The following is a 26,149-nucleotide window of genomic DNA, read 5'->3' on the forward strand; positions in this document are numbered from 1 at the left end:
CAGCCCATCTTCTTTCAGGAATGGCTTATGCTCCTGTTTTAGTTCAGGCTTTGTAATTTATTACCTGGATGACTCCTTTGAGTCCACTCAAGCTGTTTAAGCCAAGATCACCTTTGGCTTGAGATATTGAGAATCAGGCTGCTGTTATCTCTGCAGGAACTGATTCTGTTGGCAGGTCAGTTCTATTTGTAATCTGCCTTCTTGCTCTTTGTGCCTGGGGAAGGTTGTGGGGGTGTCTTTCACATTCTTGGTAATCCATGAGGATGTGTGTTGCAGAGATCACATCCTCTTTTTATTGGAGATTGGAGTTCCCAATTTTGGCTCTGGCTAAAGCATTGAATCTAAAACTCAGAAGTTAATTCGATTGTCAAGAGTTAATTTGATTGGCATCTACAAAAGTATTTCAAATTATATATATGAGGATGGCATCTATGAGAATAGAGTTTTTTTATTCATTCAACACTTACTTGCTTCCCACAGTGCAACAGACAAAACGCTAATTTCCTCCAGATGCTGCAGCATTTTACAATTTTACCAGTAAGGTATTATAATGTTTCCCTCTTTCTTGCCGATCTTGGGAAGTGGAGAACTAATTAATATTTTTGCTGATTTTATGGAGGGTAGCAAAGTCTTTTATATTTCCAGTTTTTTCATTATGAATGTGATTGAAGATATCATATTTTCAAATATTATCTATAGTCCATTTTTTTGTGAGTTGCATGTTTATATCATTGTCCTTTTTATTGTATTCCATAGCTTTTCCTTTTTGATTTATAAAAACATTTTGTATATCATGAAAATTAACCATTATCAATCCTATATATCTCAAATAGTTTTTTTACTTTGTTGATTTTCATTTGACTTTGTTCATAGTAGATGTCACTCAGAGAAATTGTATGTTTTTTGTAAGATTATATCTTAATTGATCTTTTTACTTCCTGTATTTAGCATCATACAATGTTTATAGAGAGATGCTTATTAAAAATGTTCGCTGAACAAATAATCGAATAAGTGAAAATGCGTAGGCCATTTTTCAGGAGTGCCATAATAGTTTTCTCTTATACAATAATCCTTCTCATCAGTTACACTGAAATGTTTACTTTAAAGTCAAATATATTCCTTATTTAAATGGTGATTGGGAATGTGTTGGGAGTGTATTGGGTGGGTTTTGTCAACAATCTTAGAAAAGTTCTGCCTGAAGTAAACTAAAATCATTTGTTCTATGATGCTACAGCAAGGCAAGAGAATACAGAACCCAGTTGTTAATTTTCTGTACACAATATTCTTTTTGTTTTACCCAATTAACAAATCTACATTCATAAAGGCTATGCCATTTTACTGTAAAATGTGATAGAGGCACAAGTAACCTTTTATTCTTGAAGCGTGGGGGTATGAACTGTAGAGACAAAAATTCACCTTCCTTAGGATGACAAAGAATAGTATTCTAGAGAGCATTTTAGTTTATAAGATTTGGGAAATTTCTATCAAAAGGTCATATAAAATAACAGGAAAAGATTTAGGATGTAGAAAACTTAGTTTTTGAGCTCAGAGATAATCTGTTAGGAACTGATATCCTGGAGCCAGCCTGCTAAATTTCAATCCTGATTTCCAATACTATTTTTTAACATTGATAAGTTACTTAACCTCTCTCTACCTTGGTTTCCTCAGGAATAATAATATTGTTTATAGAGAGAGCTATTGAGAGAATTCAGTACATTTACACACATGAAGAATTTAGAATAATGCCTGGTACATAATAGGTTCAGGGAATATTATATATTAAGAAATTGACCATCCAGAAATAATAGTAGAGGTTAATATCAATATAAGAATTAAAGTATTTTATCATTTTTATTCATGAAATTGCCAGTCATTCCCAGATCGTTACATTTTTCTACTCTTATGTACTTATATTAGAGATCTTGGCCTATTAAGTTTTAATTATTTTTGACTACTCTGTCTTTTTTAATAAGCTGTGAATTTCTCAAGGGCAAGTCCCTGTCTTATCCAACTCTGTAACCTTTCAATTAGTAGTAGAGTATCTGAGAGTGTCACACTCAGGGTGTTATTTTTTTTTTGATTAAAGAAAACTACCTAGTTATATTAAAATATTAAATCAAAAGTGCCAAATTAAAAATGTTAAAAGTGAAAGAAATAAAATTGTAATCGCACCAAAGAAATTAAGTTTTGTAAAATAAGAGAATTAGAAGTTTAGAAAATGAAAAATCAAATGAATAGAAAATATTTAATATTTTTACTATTTACTGGAGTTCTTATACTTACATTTTCTAAGTATAACTTTATTTCATGGGCAATTAAGGAGTGTTTAGATAGAGGAGGACTAACAGAGATGTGTTTTTGGAGCTGTTTGCTTCCACCTTCAACAAAATAAGTAACATATATTTCTTTCCACGTGGACTGGACAGACTTTTGGGCCCCTTTCTGTCCCAGACACTTGGCAGGTTTAGGGCTGGTGAGAAGATGGATGAGATCCTGTCCCTGACCTCAAGAGTTATGGCAGTCTAAAAACAGAGACAATCATAACAGAATGTATCAAGTGTCATAACTGAGTTAAGATTAATTAACATCCTTTGAAACAAATAAGGTGCTATTAGTTTTTAGAGATGTGTAGAGAATGTGGACAGAGAATGTGACATTTAATGTAGAGACTGAAGACCTTGCAGGAATCAGGTGAGTACAGGAGACAGGGTTTCGGAGAGAGGGATTCTAACAAAGGGCTAAAGATGTAAAAAAAAAGTTCCGAATAGGAAAAACTATGCTTATGGAAACTTCCTGTTCCATTAGGTAGTTTCCTCCTCAGTGACTGTAATAAACTTATTTTCATAAATTCAACAAACAACAATAATATGAATTGGTATGTCTTTTATCAACTCTTTTAGCTCTTATCTGGCTTCTAATGATTAAGTTCTGGAATATAATACATTATATTAATAAGTGTAATCTTTGACCTATTCTCTTTTATTCTTTATCTATGCATCATTTTTTTCAATTAATGATGTGATAATAGTAAAAGTAAACATTCTGATCACCTATCATCTAAACAAGAGAAAATATAACTTTTCACTAAAAGAATATTTGTTTCTGCAGGAATATCCAAATGCTAGGCAAAGAAAGATTCCAACTATGGCCTCCATGATAGATTATGAAGGTCTTACAAGCATTCCCCTCCTTTTATCCCTACTACTCAGTGATCAAGGATTTTGTCTCCAACTTTCTGAGATCACTCACAGACAGACACTCTGACAGCAAAAGGCATAGCAATCCTGGGTCTTGGACCCTGGGATTTCTAATAGTTTGGGTCAGTTTTGCTGTTTTGCAGAAGTAGCACTGTCAATCTAAATAGCTTGTAGCCTAAATAGCTTGTAGCATTAAGTCCAAACAAGAACATAATAGAGTTTTTTTTGGTTTATTTGCTCGCAAACAATGAGAAAAGATATCAGTCTTATATAAGATATAAGACTGTCTTGTCTTCAAGTAGCAAAGAAAGTGATTAGCTTTGGCAATATCGGTTGCTGAGCTGACAGGAATTTGGGGAACAAAGATGGCCAAGGATCACAGGGTTTTGAAAATACTACTGCTTCATAAAAAGAAATCTTCACAATTCCTTTTTATGTTGAGAATCACAGGGGTTCACTTGATGGCTGAGAGTCACTTACTAAGGTAAAGGACATGGGAATGTGATACTCTGGGCATCAAAAATGACCAACTCTAAACTCTGAAGGTACAGATGTGCTAAGAACTGAAATATATTGTGGTTTCTACAGAATTTTAATTGTTTAAAGCTAAGTGTGCCCTTTGTTATAAATGAAATTCAAATGTCTGACTTTGACATAGTTTCTACTATATACATGTCCATACTTTGTCACTAGGAGAAAATATTTTCAGTATTATTGATGCTGTGATGCAGGGGATTATCTTATATTTAAAGAGGCCTCAAAAAGACTTACCAAATTATTTTGTGACTTTATAGTTTTATTCTTCTAAGCACTGCTTACCATACATGAGCAAATTGGCCAGAAAAGCTGGTATTTCCTGGGCACCTATGTTTAGATATATAGGGACAGGGGAGGTGATGTAAAAGAAGCATACAGATTTGCTTCTGTATCAAACAATGTAGAGATTTTTGCAGAGAAAAGGAGATAGATGAAATGGTTAACCTATGCCAAGAAAATTTATTAAGGAAGGATTTGGGCTATCTTACCAGTAGAAGGAAGTTTGACTTACATATTTTTTTAAAAATATTTTATTTATTTTTTCATGAGAGACAGACAGAGAGAGAGAGAGAGAGAGGCAGAGACACAGGCAGAGGGAGAAGCAGGCCCCACGCAGGGAGCCCAACATGGGATTTGATCCTGGGACTTCAGGATCACGCCCTGGGCCAAAGGCAGGTGCTAAACTGCTGAGCCACCCAGGGATCCCCGACTTACATATTTTTATTCAGTTATTTTATTATACAACTTCAATTCATGACTTTATTTTTAAATAAAGCATCACAATTGTAGAGGGCACAAAGAATATTTTTATGCATATATAGCTAAACAATACTTCACTTTAAATAGCCAATGGTCATGTCAGTCTTTCTTTCTTTCTTTCTTTCTTTCTTTCTTTCTTTCTTTCTTTCTTTTTTTTCATGTCAGCCTTTCAAACTTGATATCTAGAAGCAAATTTGTCACCTCATGCCCTGACAGTTTGCTCTCTTGACTTACCTGTTTCTATTCATAATATTACTATTTTTAAAGTCAGTCAGGTCAGAAATTTTTGAGTCAACTTTGAATCTTCCTTTGCTTTGTGCATCATTTTTAAGAAGCACTAAACTTTGACAGTTCCTCAAAATCATTCCAATTACATGTTCCTTTTCATCCCTATTAATGATATCCGAATCAAACTCTTATCACTATAGGTCTGATCTCCTTATCTCTATCTTTCCCACCTGCAATTTATGTGTAATCCATTGCTGAGTTTACTTTTTGTACTTTCCTTTAAATTGTTTTAGTTGCTTCTTACAAAAATAAAAAATAAAACTCTGAAGATTTCCGTATGATTGGAAAATCAATTTTATTTTTTTTTGTTTTTATTTATTTTTAAAAAATTTTACTTATTCACTTGAGAGAGAGAGAGCACCAGTGTAGAAAGAGGTAGAGAGAGAGGGAGAAGTAGACGCCCCGCTGATCAGGGAGCTCAGTGTGGGGCTGGATCCCAGGACCCTGAGACCATGACCTGAGCAGAAGGCAGATGCTTATCCATCTGAGCCACCCAGGCGCCCCTAAAAAATAAATTTTAAATGTCTTATTGAATTAAAAATTTTTATATGAAAAAACTTAAACATATACAAAAGTAAATGAACCCTTGGGTACCTGTCATCCAGTTTCAACAATTGATAATCAACTCATGACCAGGCTTGTTTTATCTCTATCCCAATCTACTCCCCATACTCACATTAATTTGGAGCAAATCCCAGACATCATATTCTTTCATCCGTAAATATTTAAGTATCACTAGAAAATAAAACTTAAGCATAGGACTATTAAAACATTCAAAAGAAAAATTAGCAATAATTCCAGTAACTTATCCAGTAAATTGTCTAATTTTTAATTGACTTATAAATGTTCTATTTGTATGTTTGTTTGCTTATGTATTTATTATTTAGGTTTGTTTACTTGAACCAGGATTCAAATAAATCCTACACTTTATCATCAGTTGATATGTCTTTTAATTTATAGACTCCTCCACCCCCAACTCTTCCTTTTTTTTCCCCCCTTACCAGTTTACTTATTGACGAAAACATTTGCCTATCACATGAAATGCTTATCATGGTACCTGGCTGCCTTGGTCTGAATATTTGTGTCTCACCAAAATTCATACATTGAATCTTAGCTTCCAACGTGATGGTATTGGAAGTGGGGCAGGGGGGCTTTAGGAAGTGAGTAGGTCATGAGGGCAGAGCACTCATGAGTGGGATTAGTGCCCTTGTAAAAGAGGCCCAACAGAGTTCCCTAGTCTCTTCTACCAAGTGAGGACAGAGTGAGATGTTGTAGTTTGCATTAGGAAAGAGGGCTTTTACCAAAACCAGACTGTGTTGGCACCCTGATCTCACATTTCCAGCCTCCAGAAGTGCAAGAAATAAATGTTGTTTATGAATTACCCTGTCTGTGGTATTTTGTTGTAGCAGCACAAGTGGAGTAAGGCACTGGCAGATAGAAAGTACTCAATGGATCAGCACAGAGATTATCTAGAATCGCCCCGTTTATAAGACTTTGAATGTATATCTATACACATAGCTGTGATTTCCTGAATCTCCAAATACTGCAAGTCCTCAGTAGTAGGACTCATGTCTGTTTTTTTCTGTGAATTTTCTGCAGCAAAGAGCTGCTCATTATAGCTTCTGATGCTCTAGGAAACCATGAGATCATATAAGGTTGTTTCCATGGACTTGCCATTCAGGTCAAGTTGGGGTAAAGGACTATCATATTTGCTTAGATGATGGACTTCAGAGAATACATTCTTACATGTTTGTTAGTTGCAGGGTTCTCAGCCTACAGAATCTGGGAAGCTAGTTGGGATTAGATTCTGAAAGTCTGTTTCCTGTTCCTCAATGTCTCTCTATTCTCTTTGTTGAGACATAGAAAAAAAAAAAAAGCAACAATCTAAAGAACAAAGACTAACAACAAATACCATGTTTCCACCTTCTAGGATTATTCTGTCAACTTTTTTTTTGTATATTTGCTTTTATGATTTACTCTAGAAATATAAACATATTAAAAATAAGTTAAAGTCCCATTTGACCATCTCTTCAAGTCCCCTTCCTGTACTTTCTCTAAATAGATGATCACTGTCATGAGATTAGGCTGCATTCTTTCAGTCAATTTAAAAGTAACTTTATATGCATAATAAGTGGATATTTGTGTGTTTTTAAGAATCTTACATACTTTAAGTGCAGTTGACCACATGCTATTCCTGTCCTTTTACCAATTAGAGAGAAGCAGGGTTGAGGCAGGCTGTGGTTTTATGATGCCAGAAAAAGGGATGTTGTGGGAGGTGGATATTAGGGAGATTATATTCCTGAGACCATAGGTCTGCAAGGCAGAAGCCAAGAAATTTTCCTTAGATTGAAACAGCATCGTAATGTAACAAATCCCTTAGGGCACTTATTTACTGCTTCTGGCCACTTTGGCATCATATGAAAGGCTTTGCTTGGCCTCATAGGTGTATTATTTAGATGGTTTATTCTATAACCCTTTGTTCTTTTTCCTGTTGTCATAGCATAGTACTTTTTATTTTACTTTATGAACAAAAATCCAGAATTACAAAGAGTACAGGACATTGCTCATGAGATTCAATCAAATTGAACAAACCTGAATTGAGGAATTTCTATGTTCTGTCTAGACAATTCCTAATCAACCTGTGAGGCTCAGTCATCATTTGAGATTTTGTGACTTGGCTCTGAATCTGACACAATGTCATTTCTATGCCTGGGAACTATTGTGCTCTTCTTTCTCGGTGTGATTCCTTTCCAAATGTCCTCTTGGCTAAGCCACATAGCCAGTTCCCCTTTGACTATTCATGGAATAACATCCCATTCACACATGCTGGCTCCTTCGGAATCCTCTCTTCCAAAGAGACTCTGATGTAGGGAGTCCGTGAAACCTGCAGAAAACCGACCTGCTAGACTGTACCTGCCCCCTCAGCAGTTAAGCATTCTCAAAATCTCAGGCAGATTAGGAAACCAAGAGTAGAATTATATTGGCCAGCACTTCAAAAGGCAAATAGTTTCACTTTTTATGGCCTTTAAGTGGAATGTACGTCTGCTGCTAAAAATTTTCTACAGGAATATGACAGGGTTGAGAAAGTAAACACAAAGGCACTGGCCCATGAGTCCCTGTTTTGGGCTTTGACATCATCGCTCTAGTAGAGGCCTGGCTTTTGGAGACTACATTGTCTCACTTCACAGCATGGAAGCTATTTATTTGGTTTTTCAGGGAGGCAACTTTGAAGAAAAACAGTTGTCTAGCCATACTGACCCCGGTTTATCACAGAGGCATGGCTTATTGGCCTTTACCACAAGAATGTGTTTTGCTGGATCCTGGTGCGCTTCTCGTTAAGACTTCCCTGTGTCTCAAAGCATATCCCTCTTGTTCAGGAGCATATGAACTCCTCAGATGTTGGCTTTCAACGTAAAAGCTTTTAGAATTTTATGTATTCTTTCCATCCACCGTCTAGCATTTATTCTCAGAGATTTCTGGCATTGATTATAGTAAAGCCTAATTTGCATAAAATGTGGACTCAGAAATTGGCTTACATAGTCTTTGCTCTTTTATCAGTCTGAGTCAAAGGGGAAAATGTCTGGTCAAATAAGTTATATTCGTAAAGTTCATATTGCTGAGCGACAAACAACTCAACATTCCTGGGTCAATTTTAATTTAATTATTAGTCAAAAGCATGTTATGTTATTTAACGATATACTGCTTTTGCTTATTTCAACACTTGCCCTGGAATTTATAGACTGTGCTGAAATGGAGTAGTGCATAGTAACTATGTCTCAATCCTAAATCGTGTTGTATACATAGCTGGACTGGAGAGATCAGGGATTTGAGGAAGCCTGTGTGATTCCATAACAACCTTTTGATATTCAAAGATTGTTTAATGCATCGTTTGAGCTAGCTGTGGGATTGGCTTCCCCACTAATCCTATGCCATTGAACCACAGACAATTTAAAACCAAACTTAACTGCTGTGTTCTGGGGAAATAGGAGGTTTAAGCATCATGCCTGGATAAATCCACCAGGAAGCAAATAAAAAACCATGGAAAACTTAATACAATAGTATATTCATGGGAACACCTGAGAGGCCAGACAGATACCCATGGGCCTCAATATAGATATTTTTTGGTATAATTATTTTTAAAAGATGTATTTTTAAAAACTTGCCTGATCCAGTAGACTCAGAGAGGGTTGAGAGCTGGTTCATAAAGATTCTTTTGGTTCCACGCTCTTGCCAGCCGTATTCAAGTTGTTATTTAATGGACATAGATAACTAAGAGATAAATGGAGTTTCAAAAATTTGTTACTGATAGGATTGTTTGGGACAATGGCTTTTTTTGTGGCCATTTCAGGGGGTCCATGAGGTCAATACTATTTCCATAATAATGTTAAGATGGTTTTTGCTTTTTTCACTACATTGATGTTTGCAGTAATGGGTGAACCTGGTGGTGCCTTAGCATGAATCAGAGCTGGCGCTGAATTATACCAACAGCTGTCCTACTCTTCATTGCCACTGTGCTCACAAGAAAAAAATACATGAAAAAAAAATGCCTGATTCACTTAAGAATGTCCTTGACGAGGCAGTGAAACTATTAACTTTCTTAAATCCTCTATGTAAACATGCACCTTTTAAAAATTCTATTTGAGGGGCACCTGGGTGGCATCCAACTCTTTTTTTTTTAAATTTTTATTGATTTATGATAGTCAGAGAGAGAGAGAGAGAGAGAGAGAGAGAGAGGCAGAGACATAGGCAGAGGGAGAAGCAGGCTCCATGCACCGGGAGCCCGATGTGGGATTCGATCCCGGGTCTCCAGGATCGCGCCCTGGGCCAAAGGCAGGCGCCAAACTGCTGCACCACCCAGGGATCCCTAAGCATCCAACTCTTGATTTTGGCTCAGTCATGATCTCAGAGTCATGAGATCAAACTCTTCACTGGGTTCTCAGCTTGGCATGGAGCCTGCTTGAGATTCTCTCTCCCTCTCCTTCTGCCCCTCCAGCTCATGCTCTCTCTCTCTCTCTCAAATAAATACATCTTTAAAAGAAAAATATTTTAAAAAATAAAAATTCTGTGTGATAACCCAGGAAGAATGCCTAGAGCACTTCTAATGCCTCCCACAGAGCAGTGGTTGTCTAGAAAAAAACTTTATGCAGTTGTTTGGATTGTGAGATGAACTAGCTGCTTTTTTCATTAAACATCATTTTTACTTGGAAGAACAATTTCATTTCTCTTATTATTTTGTTAGAAAGTATAGCAATTTCTTTAAAAATATGTTAACATGTAACGGATATGTCTGCTATTTTTAAATAAATTAATACATAAATCATTTTTTCAGGTTTCATTTCTATATGGTAAATAGCCCACATAAAGTAATCCTTTTTGGTGTCTTCAATAACTGTATGTGTCAAAGGTTCTTAAAAAAACTTTGAGAAGCATGGCCTGGAGTAGTTTTTCTGAAAAAAACTTTCCTTTGGATGGTAGCTCATAACTTCAAAGGTATTACATTTCTGTGATTCTAAGATTCTGTGATTTTGATTTTAAGATTTTGAGTTTTTTACAAGAAAATGGGTAGAAGAAAACATGGAGGTCTGGCCTAATGAGAGGTCTTTTCATAGTTAGCTATCTGCATTAGATAGGTTTGAAGAGGTGAGATGAGTGAAGCCAGCGTTCATTCTTTCATTTTTTCAACAATTTTTGAGTATGTGCACTATGCAGAGTATGGTGTTTTTGATCAATGTGAAAGCGACACAGTGAATCACACTTAGAAGTGCCAGATTGTAATCTCCACAAAAGGAAAAAGCTTGTCTTTTCTACCTTGGGAGACAGTGTGGTGAGTGAGGCAGACGTTGGTGGAGATTCATGTCATAACACTAGTTTAGTCTCCTTGGGCAAGTTACTTACCATCTCTGAGCTTTTTTCTTATTTGTAATGTGGGAAAAAAATGTGTGTCCTTTTGGCTTATCTTGATAATTGGAAAGTCTGTGATGTAAAGTGCTTAGCAGTATCCCGGGACTTCTGTATCCAAGCTGAATAAAGGACTTTATAGCTATTTGCTAACCCAGAGAGCATAAAAATAAATCTGTCTTCAAATGGGGATTTCTGTAAGTACGTGTAGCAATAATCTTCGAGAAAGATTTAATTTTGTAAGGCAGATTTTTTTTTTTAGTTGTTTCCCAGTTCTATTGAAGGATACTTGACAAACACAACTGTATATACTTAAGGTGTATAATGTGTTGATTTGATGTTTGTATACAGTGTGAAATTCCATGATCAAGGTAATTTACACATTTATCACCTCACATAGGTACTTTTCGTGTATGCGCGAGAGAATGCTTACCGATCTCAGGAAATTTCAAGTATACAATAGAGCATAATTAATTATAATATGATCCTCAGAACTTACCCATCTTGCAACTGCAAGTTTCTTTCTTTCTGCAAGTTTCTGGCCAGCATCTCTTCATTTCCCCACTTCCCAGCCCCTGGCAATCACCATTCTACTCTCAAGCAGTATTTATTTTCAATAAGCAGAGAGTGAATTGGCTTTTTATAAAGAGGACCAATTTCCATCAAAAGATATGAGTTCAAATAGCTTTTGGATATGTTGTATTAGATTGTGTTCATCATTATTAAAGAAAAAAAATGTTCAGTGACGCTTGTTAAAGACAAAGGAGACCTTATTCAGGATGATCCTTTTAGGTACGGGGACAACTGTAATGGGACTTTTTGGTGAGGAGATTGGGCTCCACCCTGAGTACAGTATGGGCAAGTGTGAATGTACAGCCAAGGAGCAGGAGAGGAGTCAGTGGATGGCAAATTATGAAGAGGAAGCACCAGGGGTAAGAAAAGTTCTGGTTTAACTGGCCTAACCAGATTCTTGCTGAAGATAGACCAGGGCCATCAGACATTGCCCTGGGGGGACTGGTGGAAGATGAGGAGCCCAATTAGATATCGAGAGTGATCAGATATCAATGGTGGGGGACTCCGATTAAACTGATTTACAGGTTCTTACTAAAACTGGATTGTATATGGAAGTGCACAGATAGGTCTAGGAGAAAGGTGCAGGAGCCTGACTAAAGTTACGTCAAGCAAAGAATCATTGTTACTGTAATCAGAATTGTGTTTTCGCATCATCATTTAGATTATCTTGCTTTTGTCAACTTCCTAATCATAAAATACAACATTATAGGAGAAGATAAAATTGATAAAAATTTTATGAGAACGCTAAAAGTTAATACAGTCAAGTCAAACAAAGAAAGTTTTCAGTGACGGTGTTCCCTCAGATGTAAGTATGTGTAATCTTAAGCTTGCTTACAACTTGATTTAATGTTAAATTGTTGAAAATGGTGTTTCATTTCCTCAAAAGAAGGCACTTTTTAAACATTTTACTTACATTACTCTTGTTTTAATTTTCTTTGTTTAACATAAACCCATTCCATAAAGCGAAACTTTATGAAATGTAAAAATCATTGTTTTTCTTAGTCTGAGTGTTCTTTATAAATCTTTAGAGGAAAGTGGGTGTGCCTTTGGCTGAGGCTATTTCCATGCAGCTCTGCTTGTGCAAATTACAGATGTGAATTTTCTTTCTCTAAAAATAGATTATCACTTGCCTGGTGACTCTCTCCAGAGTCTTTATGTGGCGGAATGATGCTTGACTTCTGGTTCTTATCCAGAGGTACAATATGTGGATTCCCAACATTGCATGCATTAGAAATAGATTCAAATGCATTGTCGCATTAAAAATGCTCTTACTAAAAAATAAATAAATAAATAAATATGCTCTTACTTATACATAAAGAAATATTGTTCTATCTTTACTTATGACTCAGTAACATGGAAGAAACTAGAGATTCTACATTGAATTGGTTCATATTGAGAAGGATTTTTAAATGGAATTCTCCAGGTTAGGTAGTGTAGAGCAGTGACTGCTGTTTACAGAGGCAGAGGCAAAAACGAGTCTATGGCATTGTTAGATGCATATATTGTGAACTATTTTTACTTTCTCATCGTTCATCAAATGTTCTGCTGGTCACATTTATATGCATAGGATTTTAACAGGCACCTGTTGCCATGGCAGCACAGAACAAATATGAAATCTATTATCTTTTTTTTTTTTTTTTTAAATCTATTATCTTATGAGGTGAGAGTTCCCGAGTGATGCAGGTGCAGGCTGGTGAGAACACTTTTGCTTTTGCTTGTGTAGCGTTCCCACAGTGAGACACTAAGTCTGTATTAAAAAGTACCGTGGGGACTGCAAGATTCGTTTGAGGTTGGTCTTCTCTACAGTCTGGTCTAGCTTCACAATGTTCAGTAGACTACAGGGATCCACCTAATTTCACTGGTAACGTGGCAGCCATATACTGGTTCATATCAAGACAAATTCACACACAAGGATTTTCCAATGTGAGTCATTAGCTAATAAATGCGTCTATATGTTTTTGTGTTTCTTTGTACCTGGGGTTGGGCTGATAATGGTAATGATACCCACTGTCTTTTTGCCTTTTTGAAATAAGATAATTGTTGAAAATGAGACTTTTTTCCCTCCACACATTTTCTTAAGACAAATGAGATGTCCAATGAGATAAATGAAAGTCAAAGAAATCTTGTAGAAAACTGCTAATTATAGAAAAGGATACCCTATTGCTATTTCTGTCCCATCTGATTGTAATGTCTTTCTCAAGTGCCTATTACCCGTAAGGTATTATGGCAGACTCTCTGTGGGATAGAACAGTTTTTGGTCCATGGTTAGTGGGACTAAACCCAAATAAAGGAGCCAACTGAGAGAAAATGACAAGCACAGGCAGTTCCATTTTTTTTTTTTTGTTCCCTTCCCATTTTTTCCCCTCTATCCAGTAGAGGCTACTTTAAAAAGACCCATGTCTTCCTATGTCACCATTATTGTATTTGATTCTTCCTAACTCTCGAAAGTTCTTTTTATAATACACACTATCGAGTGCCTAGTAGGTACCGGGTATTGGATGAGTTACTATGGTAAATTGTTAAAGTCTACTTTATTACACATTTTATTGCATTATTTAAGTTTTCTCTCTAAAAAAAGACAGTTTTCTTTGTAAAGGTACAATTTTTAAGTGATTAAAAACAAATAACTTGAAAAGAGATGGTGGGATCTTAAATATTGACTCAGCAACCAGAAACACACACGTACATACACACATACACTCACTGAGTCCCTTAAAGAAATGTACAGAAACTGCGGTAGAAAAATTTACAGGGTCACATAATTTAACTAAAAGAGTCGAATGAAAAAAAATATTTGGATTAGGGGAATTTCTTTTTTTTTTAAGATTTTATTTATTTATTTGACAGAGAGAGAGCACAAGAAGGGGAATGGGTGAGGGAGAAGCAGGCTCCCCACTGAGCAGAGAGCCTAAGGTGGGACTCTGAGATCATGACCTGAGGTGAAGGCAGATGTTTAACTTACTGAGTCACCCAGGTGCCCCAGATATTTCTAATCTATGTGAGGAAGAACATCTTTATTTTATTCTGTCTTCAGCTTCCAAGAGAGGTCCTGATTCCCTTTAGTTTTCTTTTCTTTTTTAACATTTTCCCTTGATGTGCTGCTCCCTTGCCTTTACCTTTCTTCCAGCTCAACTTGAGAAAATATAGTGAGACCTGAAGGCACATCAGATTTTTTGGCTTTCCCCTAAAGGCACAATAAAAATACTCTTATCCATCTTTTGCTGTGCTACCTGCCTTCACGTTGCCCTTACCCTCGACAGCTCGGGCCCACACCGTCCTACTCAAAGTGGAACTCAAGGTCTCTGCTGGTTTACTAGTCCATGACAAGTATAAAAATTACAAGCAAGCACTTAGAAACTTTGATAGAAATGTGGTAGAGGAATTTCATCTGTTGATTCTAACAAATGTTTGGTTGGTATTTTGTATTTTTTAAAATTTTATTTCTCCAGTGATAAATTATTATCATTATTATTTAACAAATAACAATCCATATGGATTGTGAGGCTGAGGGAGAGAAACACCAAAACTACCTGGTCTTTCACTACAGACAGTCTAAGAACTACTGGTCTAACGTACTCTCAGTTCTTCTAAAAATGTCTTTTGATTTCCTACCTTCATGCCTTTGCCTATTTTTTTAGCAAATACTCCCTGTCTCTCAAAACACAACCATAATATCCTCTCCTTCATGCGTTTTTATCTGAACTCCTACACTGCATTTTTTTTTTTTTGGTATTTCTGCTGAAACCTTATAACCAGCATTTATTAAATGTAGTGACATTTAATATTCTATACAAATGCACTTGCTTTTTTTTTTTTTTTCTTCACTACCACCTGGGCTACATATGAGATATACAATCAGGATGGGGAAGGACATGAATATTTGGGTTAGAATCCTGAGTTCTGTCATTTATGAAGTGATGGACCTTGGGTCAGTCAACCAGTCTCCTTGTGCCTCACTTGCTTCTCTTATCAAATGGGACTGTTGGTAGCACTGATCTCTTCCGGTTGCTTTGAAGATTAAAAGCAACAATACATATAAAGCATTAAGTTTACAGTTCCTGACACATACTAAATGCTCAGTAAATGATTGCTCTTATGTTTTTCATTAATATTAGCAGCACTTTTAGAATATTTTTTTTGCATTTGTTCAGATATTTCTTGGAATTAGTCATTCAATCCCATTGTTTTGAGGAAAAAGAAGCTATGAAGCCATTGCTTTGATAGACCCACTTTTTTGTTATTTATTTATTATTTTTTTAATAATAAATTTATTTTTTATTAGTGTTCAATTTGCCAGCATACAGAATAACACCCAGTGCTCATCCCGTCAAGTGCCCCCCTCAGTGCCTGTCACCCAGTCACCCCCATCCCCTGCCCTCCTCCCCTTCCGCCACCTCTAGTTCATTTCCCAGAGTTAGGAGTCTTCCATGTTCTGTCTCCCTTTCTGATATTTCCTACCCATTTCTTCTCCCTTCCCCTCTATTACCTTTCACTATTATTTATATTCCCCAAATGAATGAGACCGTATGTTTGCCCTTCGATAGACCCACTTTTTGAAGACACATCTAGAATGGGCGTTGTGTAAGAGTGGAATGTCATTGGGTTTCTATAGATTCCAATGGGGCTTTGGGTAGCTGGTCAGTGCAGCAGAGGCCTACTTGCTTAGGTTCTGTAAACATAACTGAGTCATTCATATGATAATTTTTTCATTCAGGCAAAAGTAACACTCCCAAAAGGAAAATGGAATTAAAAAAAAGGAACTTTAGAAGAAAGCAGTATATCTAAAAATATCTCCACGACACCAACAACAAAAAAATTGACTGGGACACCTGGATTTTTCTGAGTATAATTTTAGTTAGGTAAACATTGAAAAGATATATTTTCCTAAAAGAGGAAAGAGTAATTTTATGGAAAATGATGGTTGGTAGTAATCTTCAGATTCAGAAGATCGATTCTATAAAAGATTTTCCTTGTTTTAAAAAGTGAGAGGTTGTGAATTTGAACAAGTTGCATTAATGATGATCAATACTCACAGTCGCTAGCCTGATAAAATTTACCCCCAATGAGTCTTCTTTGTAGGATAATTTTCTAAGGACATAGACTTGTGGATGTGAATTACAGTGTTTGATTATGCGGTAGTTAAATGGAATGATTATTTTAATGTGTGTGCCAAAAAATATATTAACACCATATTACGGATTCATAGCTATTGAGGATATGCTTTATTAGGCTTTAAAAAAATAGGTAGACTCTCTTGGAAGTAAGCAGAAATGTATTCAACATATAACTAAATTAAATGCCAAGCAACATGGCATTGAATTTAAGGGAGTGGATTATGGTTTTGTGGTCAAATTATTTTTGGTATAGTGAATGTGAATTCAAAAAGAAGACTCTAAAAATTCTGAGAAGAGCTAGGGAACAAGATTTAAGAGCTACTTAGGCCCTTGCTAGACAAGGACAATAATACAAAGACATAATTTACTGTAGTTAGAAGATAAGAAAAATGAAGTGAAACCCAGATTATTTGAGGCCTTAAAATCTAATTCTATATTTGTAGGTGTACACACACACACACACACACACTCAATGTGTGTTAACATACCCACCAACATTATGTGTAGATCTGAATAAAAGGAAGGGTGAACATTTTCTAGAAGAAGAGTTGAGCTGAACACACACACTTTTAATAATAAGGTCTGTTAGACTTGAATGGCACAACAGTCTGTTGGGGAAGTGGTGAAATCATCACAGACTGTTGAGTGATTCAAAATTAGATCAGACAAAGCACTTTAAAAATACACTGTAGGAAACAATCTAGGCTGGGAAGGCAATAAAAAATGACCTAAATCGGTCTTTTTCCACCTCTAACTTTTAATGTTTTCTTGTAGTTTAAAAATAGAAGAGTATAATATTTATAGAAATACTGAAAGTTGTGGTCTAAACTCTAAGGTGCTTATTATTTAACAATATATTTGCTACTGATGGCTTTGCTGTAGAAACAACAGAAATGTAGCTCTATGTCTTCATCGTTTCTTCACTGATATGAAATTAACAATGAAGAAAAAAATTCAGGGTTCTGGGTACCATTATGAGGTAGTTTAAGGGCTAAATTTTATTTTATTTATTTATTTTTAAAGATTTTATTTATTTGAGAGAGATATAGTGAGAGAATGAGAGAGAGAGAGAGAGAGAGAGAGAGAGAGAGAGAGAAAGCACAAGCAGGGGGAGGAGCAGAAGGAGAGGGAGAAGTAAACTCTCTGCTGAGCAGGGAGCCCAGATGTGGGGCTCAATCCCAGAACCCTGGGATTGTGACTTGAGCCCAAGGCAGACCCTTAGCAGACTGAGCCACTCAGCGAACTTAAGGGCTAAGTTTTGGTGCATAAAACTTAAGTTCTAAACCATTTATCCAACATAACAGACCTTAAATGTTGCGGTTAAAATTAAGCAGGATTTAGTTTTTTCCCCATATATAATGTCATTATAACTGGATATAAACATACAATGGTGATGGAGCAATGGTATAGAACGTCTTTGAGAATTATTAGTTAATGTATATAAAAGAGGGAAGATCAACGGAGAAGCAGCTTCTAGAAGGGTTATTTTTCATGTCCTCTTCGACTCTCTGATCTTAACTTAAATGATTGCCAATCAGATGCAATCTCTTTATGTCACTTGATTTCTCCTATATTCAAAGGCAGTCAGGATACTACACAAAATGAATCAAATTGTTTAAAGAGAAAGGGCTCCATAAATTTTTCTAATACTTTCTAATTTGTGCTTTTTTTTTTTTCATTTAACCTATAGTGATTCGCTTGGGGACACTCTTGCTCACCTTTGGGCGACCCCTGTCCTCATATCAGACAGAAACGCTTTAACCTGAAGTGGGAATTTACTGTTCTCTGCAATCAGCCTATGTGACCTTTTGGATAAATCATTGCTTAGACTTATAGCCCCATGGATCAGCTGCCTGGAACCAATCCCAAGAGAGGCCTCCCTTTATCTGTACGTTGCTTGTAGATCAGCAATGTACCCTCTGCATTATCCAAATGTTTCTTGGCTCACTGACCACCCTTGTCTCATGTGACTGGTTTTACATAAATGACATAGAAGATTGGTTTAGGCTGACTTCTTTTACAATCCCTGTTTCTCAAAATATGCTGGTTGATACAAAGTTCACTTTTGTGCAGAAGACAGAGAGGACGGTCATTTGTGCAGTTCATAAGGTTTGCTGTGGTAGTGAGGCAACATTAAATGACCACTTCATTTTCCTCTGGGAGTAGTCTTGGTGGGGAGGTACTGACCATGGGCAACATTTTTGTTTTTGTGCCCAGCTCACTGACAGGTGGTAGACGTTCAATAAACATTTGTTGGGTGAATAAATGAATGAATGGGTGGTCATTTCCAAGGAGGCTAAATTTCGGTACTGCTCTTTCTGCATTCCTTTCTGAGCAATTGGCCTCTTAGAGTGGCCAGCCCCACAGGATCTGCAGAAACAGGGGAAGAGAAAGGATGGGAATTTACTGCCAAAGTGTCGGGTCCAGCCATCTTTTGAATCATGAGTGTATGTGTACTCTTTGATTAGCCTTAAACTATTTTACATGATGTACTGGGTGGAAAATCATGAAATTTTGGAGACAAATATAGCTGTGTCTAAATCTTAACTTTGCTACTTAGTTATATGCTACCTAGAGTGGATTATTTAACCTCCCTGAGGCTCAATATTTCTTCATTAATATGGAGAAATTGCCTTTTGTCTTGGAAGCTTCTTCCTTTCTTTTTCTTTTTTTTTCTACAATGAGATACCTTTTTCTTTCTTTTTAATTTAAATTCAATTTGCCAACATATAGTTTCTAGGTAAATCACTTCATATAGTCTATATGTGTGTGTCTCAATAATAATAGCTATTTTCACTTTTTTTTTTTTTGAGTATCTTCTAGATGCCTGGATCACAGCTGTGGGTGGTGATCCCTCCAGCTAACTAAATTCCCATTAACTGTACAAGGTACAGTGCCATAGTATCATTCCCATTATACAGCCAATTAAATTGAGAGTAGGTGATGTAAAGGACCCTACACAAGGTCATAGAGCTAAGTGAGAGAACAGAGATTTGGCTTGAAATTTATCTAATTCCTAAGCTGAGACTTTAATTTATCCCAATTAATAAATATTTCTTTCCTGCCCAAAAGAAATGGAGATGACACAATTATCCCTTTCTAATTGATCTGTTTACCTCTTCTATAGGATAGAAACCCTATCCCCATAATAAACCCCACTGGACCCAATAATTTTATTCATGGTGCTCACTTGTTTAGAATCTAGCTGTGGGCCCCATATGGGTAGTGCTTTTTGTTATCATTGCTGAATGTCACATCTTTTCAAAAGATTCGTTCTATGTTATTTATTTCAGGTTAGATAGTGTAATTCTAAAGTCCAGAGAGGTCAGAGGATGCAGTAAATTTTTAGAGCCACTGAGATAGCACAGGTTTTCTATAACCCAACTCGAGAAAGAAAACAAGCTATATAGCCTTTAGCCATGTAAAAAGGCAGTGGTTTCTATCTTCTGTCATCAGTAGAGTCAGAGATTCTTCTGGCCATGTGTCTGCATATGATGTCAGTGGGAACTTTGAATATTAAGGGTGGAGATGTCTAACTTGGATGATCTGACTTTGGAGCTGTTAGAAGCTGGAAATGCTTTTAACCATGGCTTAGTCAGAAGGATATGAACCTTGGACTTACTCTGACAGTTGCCTTTAATTAAATGAGCCTGGATTCATTGGATTCTGGCAAGGCAGCTATTTAGAAAGCACTAATTCTTCAGAAATCTAATTTTCCCAAGTTTTGTTTTTACTCAGCATCTTGGATTTTGTTTTCGTTTTCCATTTTCAGATTTATAATCGCTTAGATACAAATTGCTGTGGATTCCGACCTCGAAAGGAAGATGCCTGTGTACAGAATGGACTGAGGCCAAAATGTGACGACCAAGATTCTGTGGCTCTGGCACACATTATCCAGCGAAAGCATGACCCAAGGCATTTGGTCTTCATAGACAACAAGGGTTTTTTTGACAGGAGTGAGGATAACTTAAACTTCAAATTGTTAGAAGGCATTAAAGAGTAAGTTTTATGATGTTGTAACATCTGTGGGACATCACTTTTCGATTAAATAAGTAGTAAGGTTTTAAGAAAACCCAAATGCTATGTGTGACTGATCTAACCCTTGAATGGAACTGTGGATGTGGAATCGGGGACTGGAGGCCCAGAAATGAGAAACAGACCTAAACAGAACAGAACAAGACTGCGGCCTCAGTGTCACTATCACTAACCCATGCAACCTACAAAACTCCCACTACATTTCACATCTGTCGTGTTGGTTGGGCCTCATTGTGAACATCCGTGTGGGTAAGGTTGGAAGCATGCAGGGACCTCTGGGATAGGAACCGACAAAGCAGGGGTGAGTGGGTAGCAGAAACTCCGTTATCAGGGCATGGGGCAGAGGGAAGAACAGGCATGCAGATGTTGACTGGGGGGATGTCCAAAGGCATAATACACTCAAGAGACATCTGAATGCAGTGGGAAATTAGAGCTAATCTGCTGGAGACAGTGGCTTTTTGAATTCAGGTAGGAGGGTTTTTGAACATTTGGAAATCTTTCCAGTAGACATAGACTATGGGGGAAAGCATCTTGAGCTTATCTATTTGGAAATAAAGGAAACAGACTCTTTTAATAATGGCAGGAACCCACTGTAGAGTCTGGGCCATTCAACTTTAGCTACAGGGATTGAGTGCGGATTTCAGGCCCCCCAGCTCATAGCCGCCCTACATAGCCTTCCTACCTTGTCAGAAATCAGTGACCAAGACATTAGGGTATGTCTGAGACTTGCAAATAGAGGGGAGCATTAGTGAAAGAGTTAACCAGCTTGGTGAAGCTAAGTGACTGCTGGAGAGCACGTGAATGAGTCTAAAATTGAGAGTAGAACCCCAGTCTTCCAAATCCAGGTCCAGTCATTTCTTCTGCAGGGATTTGTTTGTTTATGCTGTTGCTCTTATCAACAACACTCTGAAGCATGTTTCATTAGTTCTTCCTAGTTCTCCGAATCAGGTAATGTGGATTTTATATACTTTCAGGACTAGAAATAATACTGCTCCCATGAAAGTTTCATGAGCCCCAATTTCATGAGCCCCAATTTCATGAGTTCTTGCCGCATCTTGCCCTGTTATAATACTCATTCTCACATCTCTTTGTGGATTAAAGGTAGACTATATGACAGATTCTTTAAAGTGACTAAACTACAGGAATTCTATGTGTAGAAAAATTTGCCAAAGGCATCTCTTACTGATATTATGGGGCCTTCTTAAATCTCTAAATTTTCTTTTGGAATTAGGAGTACCTGAGAATATGGTCCAGCCATTCTATACATTCATATTAATATGAATACGGTCTTATTTCCAAAGAAGTTAACTTCCAATGAAATATGAGGAGTAATGAGTTTGAAGTTAATTTTTTTTTGAATAAGTAAGTTATGCATTGAAAAGCAAAAATGAGGGGATTTCTGGGTGGCTCAGCAGTTTAGTGCCTGCCTTCGGCCCAGGGCGTGATCCTGAAGACCCAGGATCGAGTCCCTGCTTCTCCCTCTGCCTGTGTCTCTGCCTCTCTCTCTCTTTCTCTCTCTCTGTGTCTCTCATGAATAAATAAAGTCTTTTTAAAATTTTTTTATTTTTATTTTTTAAAATTTTATTTATTTATTCATGAGAGACACAGAGAGAGAGGGGCAGAGACACAGGCAGAGGAAGAAGCAGGCTCCATGCAGGGAGCCTGACGTGGGATTCGATCCCGGGACTCCAGGATCATGCCCTGGGCTGAAGGCAGGTGCCAAACCACTGAGCCACCCAGGGATCCCAAAATCTTTTTTTTTTTAAAGTAAAAATGATGACTTTGCTAGCCCAGATTTATGCATAGAATATTCCTGTTAATGTAATGCACATACAGGTAATTTTTTTGATTTTCCTTATGAAAAGGATTAGTCGGTAAAGAGATCCATGATTTTCACCATCTCATCTCATCTCATACATTTTGCCACAGTGAAATTAGTTGAAGGGTCATAGAATTTATAAATCATGGATTATTAATATTTCATAGAGCAAAAATGCTTACTTAATTAATACTATGGCCACTAAATTATATAGTACATGTCTTCAGGGAGCTCAGGGCATCTTATCAGTATTATTTAATTCCACACTTAATCAGACTCATTAAGCACGTCCAGCTCTGTGGCCTTTGGTCTTTCTGCAGCATCAGAAGTGCTGGAACACTTGGATGCCCAGCATTTATGCCCCCTGAATGCCATCCTTAGTTCACTCCATTGGAATTTGGAAAAGGAACTTAGGAGGCTTGAAACTTTGGGCAAATTGTATTCCTTAAACAAGGATATGTTCTTTTTTTTTTTTTTAAGGTGTTATTTATTTATTCATGAGACACACACACACACACACACACAGAGAGGCAGGGACACAGGCAGAGGGAGAAGCAGGTTCCCTGTGGGGAGCCCGATGTGGGACTCGATCCCAGGACCCCAGGATCACGACCTGAGCTGAAGGGAGGCGCCCAACTGCTGAGCCACCCAGGTGTCCCCAGGATATGTTCTTGTTTTAGTTTTTAAGGAGCAATTACGTTTACATGAAATATACCACGTAACCCCAGTAGCTGTACTGTGCTTCCGTCAGTATTTCAATGAAAGCTGGATGGGGCCAGTTGGAGATTCAGCAAGACATTCCTTAAGACTTTGAACCTGAAACTTGACAGAGGTCTTCAGATAGTGTATGTGCTTGGTTTTCACTTTCTAAATGAAGAACAGGCAGCCCAAAGCACTCTCTTAAGGTCGTTCAGCAAGGACCTTTCCAAATTGGCCTCAGGTTTTCCAAAGAAGGTTCACTGTGGAATGCTGGCTCTAAAACTTGAGTTTTGGTAAATTGATTTAAAAACAATTTAGTATTCCAGTTCAGTAAAATGCTCCCAGATTCTCAGAATTCCTGAAGTGTAGTCTGAGTCAGGAGCAATTCCTTATTTAATTGGGCATCATGGAATGATTCCTTTCTCTTTTTACTACCTACATTTTGGATTATTTCACATTAAATTCAGTCATGCATTTGTCAGCAATTTGCTTCTCATACTTTTTTGCATAAAACCCCACATTGACACTTATGAGGATACTATTCTAACTTGACAGATTGAAGTGGTTTCTATGGGTGAAATGGAGCTGAAGATTGAGGAAAGTATTTTTGCCAGGCTAACAGAACTCTTTTTAATTCTATGCCTCTCTTTGCCTACAGTAATGACTTTAAATAAGATGTTAGCATGTCAAGTTCTCAATGGAAAATTCAACGTAGAAAATTCAGGTCCCTTGAGACATATTCTTCTAGTATATTATTGTTAAGAGAAGTGTCAGCTTGACAGGCTTGACAGTGACAAAAATGTTTTCATTCTCCAGGTACTATTTGATAGTGTGATTTGTGCCAGATTAATGAAGGGCAGAGCAATTGGGTAAGGCATAATATTTCTAAGCAATTACTAAGAATGAAATATCATTTTATCTTCTCAGGTTTCCCGAATCTGCAGTTTCTGTTTTGAAGAGCCAGCACTTACGGCAGAAACTCCTTCAGTCCCTGTTTCTTGATAAAGTTTATTGGGAGAGTCAAGGCGGTAGACAAGGAATTGAAAAGCTCATCGATGTAATAGAACAGAGAGCCAAAATCCTTCTCACCTACATCAATGCACATGGGGCCAAAGTATTACCTATGAATGAATAACAAAAGCATCTTCTGGGTATAATACTAGGCATATTTATGCATTTTTTTTGTTTTTGTTTTCAAATCACATACACAAACCTCAAGCCTTTTTAGGAATGAGGCAGTGTAGATGAATACATAAAACGAATGAATTTAACCAAGTGTATATGATCGGTCTGAGCACTATAAGCAGACTTAAAACCTTTTAAAAAACATACTGCTCCAAAGATTTTTGTCCATATTTTCCTCTAACATCATGTCATGCGAGTCTCAACATCTGATTACAGAATGGTTGTAATCATTATTTAGCTTTGTTAAAACATTTGTGCCTTTTAACAGAACAGTGTAAACCAGAGGTACTGACTCCTTTAACAAAGCGTATTTTATGCCATATTGACTGGTCTGATCAAGTACTGATGGGAATGGTTCTTGACATTCTTCAGTTGCTGATTGTTAAAACAGGGCCGTCCCAATATGACCCAGAGGAGGCAGTTCCATATTGGAAAACTGAGGCATGTGATCTACAAAAACACCAGCACACACAATAATTCTACACGAGAAATGGTGGGTTATTTGCAAAAACGCCGATATATTCTATCTGCATATGATCGGCTATCTCTGTGAGTCTGAGAAACAAAAATCACAGTGTCACTTTTTTTTTTTTTAGAAATTTGTTTTGTTTTCTGTTTTGAAACCATCCAAGTATGACGATTTATACAGTAGGTAGTTTTGCTTCCTCAGTTTTGGTCCAATTTATGTCTGGTGGCTTAGACATTAAACAATTTTAAGGTATAAATTAGCTTATTTGAAACTATACTTCTAGTGTGCCTTTTTTTAATGGATGCTCTTTGAAAAAATGTCATTTTTACAAAGGATATACTATAGTTTTGTATATTTTCTTAATAATAGGGGATTTCTTTAGATTTGTTCTAATTATATTTAAACTGACTTAAATGATGTTGCTGAGATATTGACAATAGAACCAGATACCGAGTGCATTTAGATATGTTGTTTGGCTTATCCTAATATGAAAAATATGAACAAAATAAATTGAAACCTGACTCTTTTCAGTTCTCCTCATTGAAAGCACATGACTAGAACTAAAACAGTGAATTTGGACAATATTAAGCTTCAAATAATTCCTCCCAAACTCCCTCTACCAACTTTTTAATTAGGCACAGGGACATGGAAGTACAGTATTCATGTGTTGGATCTTTGTGTCCTGGAAAGATACCCATGTCATCACATATGATAGATGTTCTTACAGAGGTTTCAAATCTTGAACAAGTCATCATTCTACCTCCCTCACACCTACTCCTTATTTAAAAGCTGATATGCTGACTTCTTTTTCCCCTGAAAGTTTAAAAATATGATTTAAGAATGTTGTACTGCATTCTATTCTGTTTTCTCGAGTCTGTGTGTTATTGCTAAGTCCCATATCTTCTGTGTTCTAATCAAGGGTTGCTTAATATCACTGTAAATTAGAACTGTTAAAGGCATTACAACAATGAAGACTAAAATTTAAAAATATATATACCTGTAGATTCTAATTTATTCAAAGGTATAGGGACAAAAATGTCAAAACAATGCCTGCTAACTCTAAGAGAAGACAGGCAAGGAGAGAGGGATCATTTGATCACCTAATTAGAACTTTTCTAGGCTCACATTCAAGTACTACTTTTTAACATCCTTATTTGCTGGGCTAACCCTTAGAGAAGTGGCCTTCAGACCATTCTTTCCCATTATCCCTCTACCAGTCTGATTTCCCTTCTTCGGTTCCACATGTCCCGTGCACTCTTTGGCTCTCCCGAGTCTCTACTTTTACCTGCTGTGCTCTGGCTTTTAAAAATCCCCTTTTCTCTCACTAATCAGTATTTTAATAAAAAAAATTGTCCTAACAGAAGCTTGGAGACCCAGGTTCTATTTTGAGCCACTGACTTAAAATAACTCATTGTCAAGTTGCCTTGTACCTTGTCTCATCAAGGTGGCATATTTTCATTTTAATATGCTTTTTATGGAGTAGAGCATCTTTATCCAAATTTGTGATATTAGTGGTGGGAATTCCAGTCTCCTTAGAAATGAGCTATAATGTTGCGTCTCCAGCTGCACTGCTTTG

The 26,149-nt window shown here is 36.8% G+C and overlaps 1 protein-coding gene across 2 annotated transcripts in view; it reads left to right on the plus strand.

The window, feature by feature from the left end:
• GASK1B (golgi associated kinase 1B) overlaps positions 1–25,099 on the plus strand; it is a 46,237-nt gene extending 21,138 nt beyond the window's left edge. For both annotated transcript variants that reach the window (XM_055336662.1, XM_055336661.1), the window contains exons 4-5: positions 20,139–20,365; positions 23,847–25,099. In XM_055336662.1, the coding sequence (XP_055192637.1) occupies positions 20,139–20,365; positions 23,847–24,054 (435 nt within the window). In that variant the 3' untranslated portion in view covers positions 24,055–25,099. The remainder of the gene's footprint in view (positions 1–20,138; positions 20,366–23,846) is intronic.
• Positions 25,100–26,149: the final 1,050 nt, after the last annotated feature.

This window comes from Nyctereutes procyonoides, unplaced genomic scaffold (genome assembly GCF_905146905.1).
Source record: "Nyctereutes procyonoides isolate TBG_1078 unplaced genomic scaffold, NYPRO_anot_genome, whole genome shotgun sequence".
Taxonomy (NCBI): Eukaryota; Metazoa; Chordata; class Mammalia; order Carnivora; family Canidae; genus Nyctereutes; species Nyctereutes procyonoides.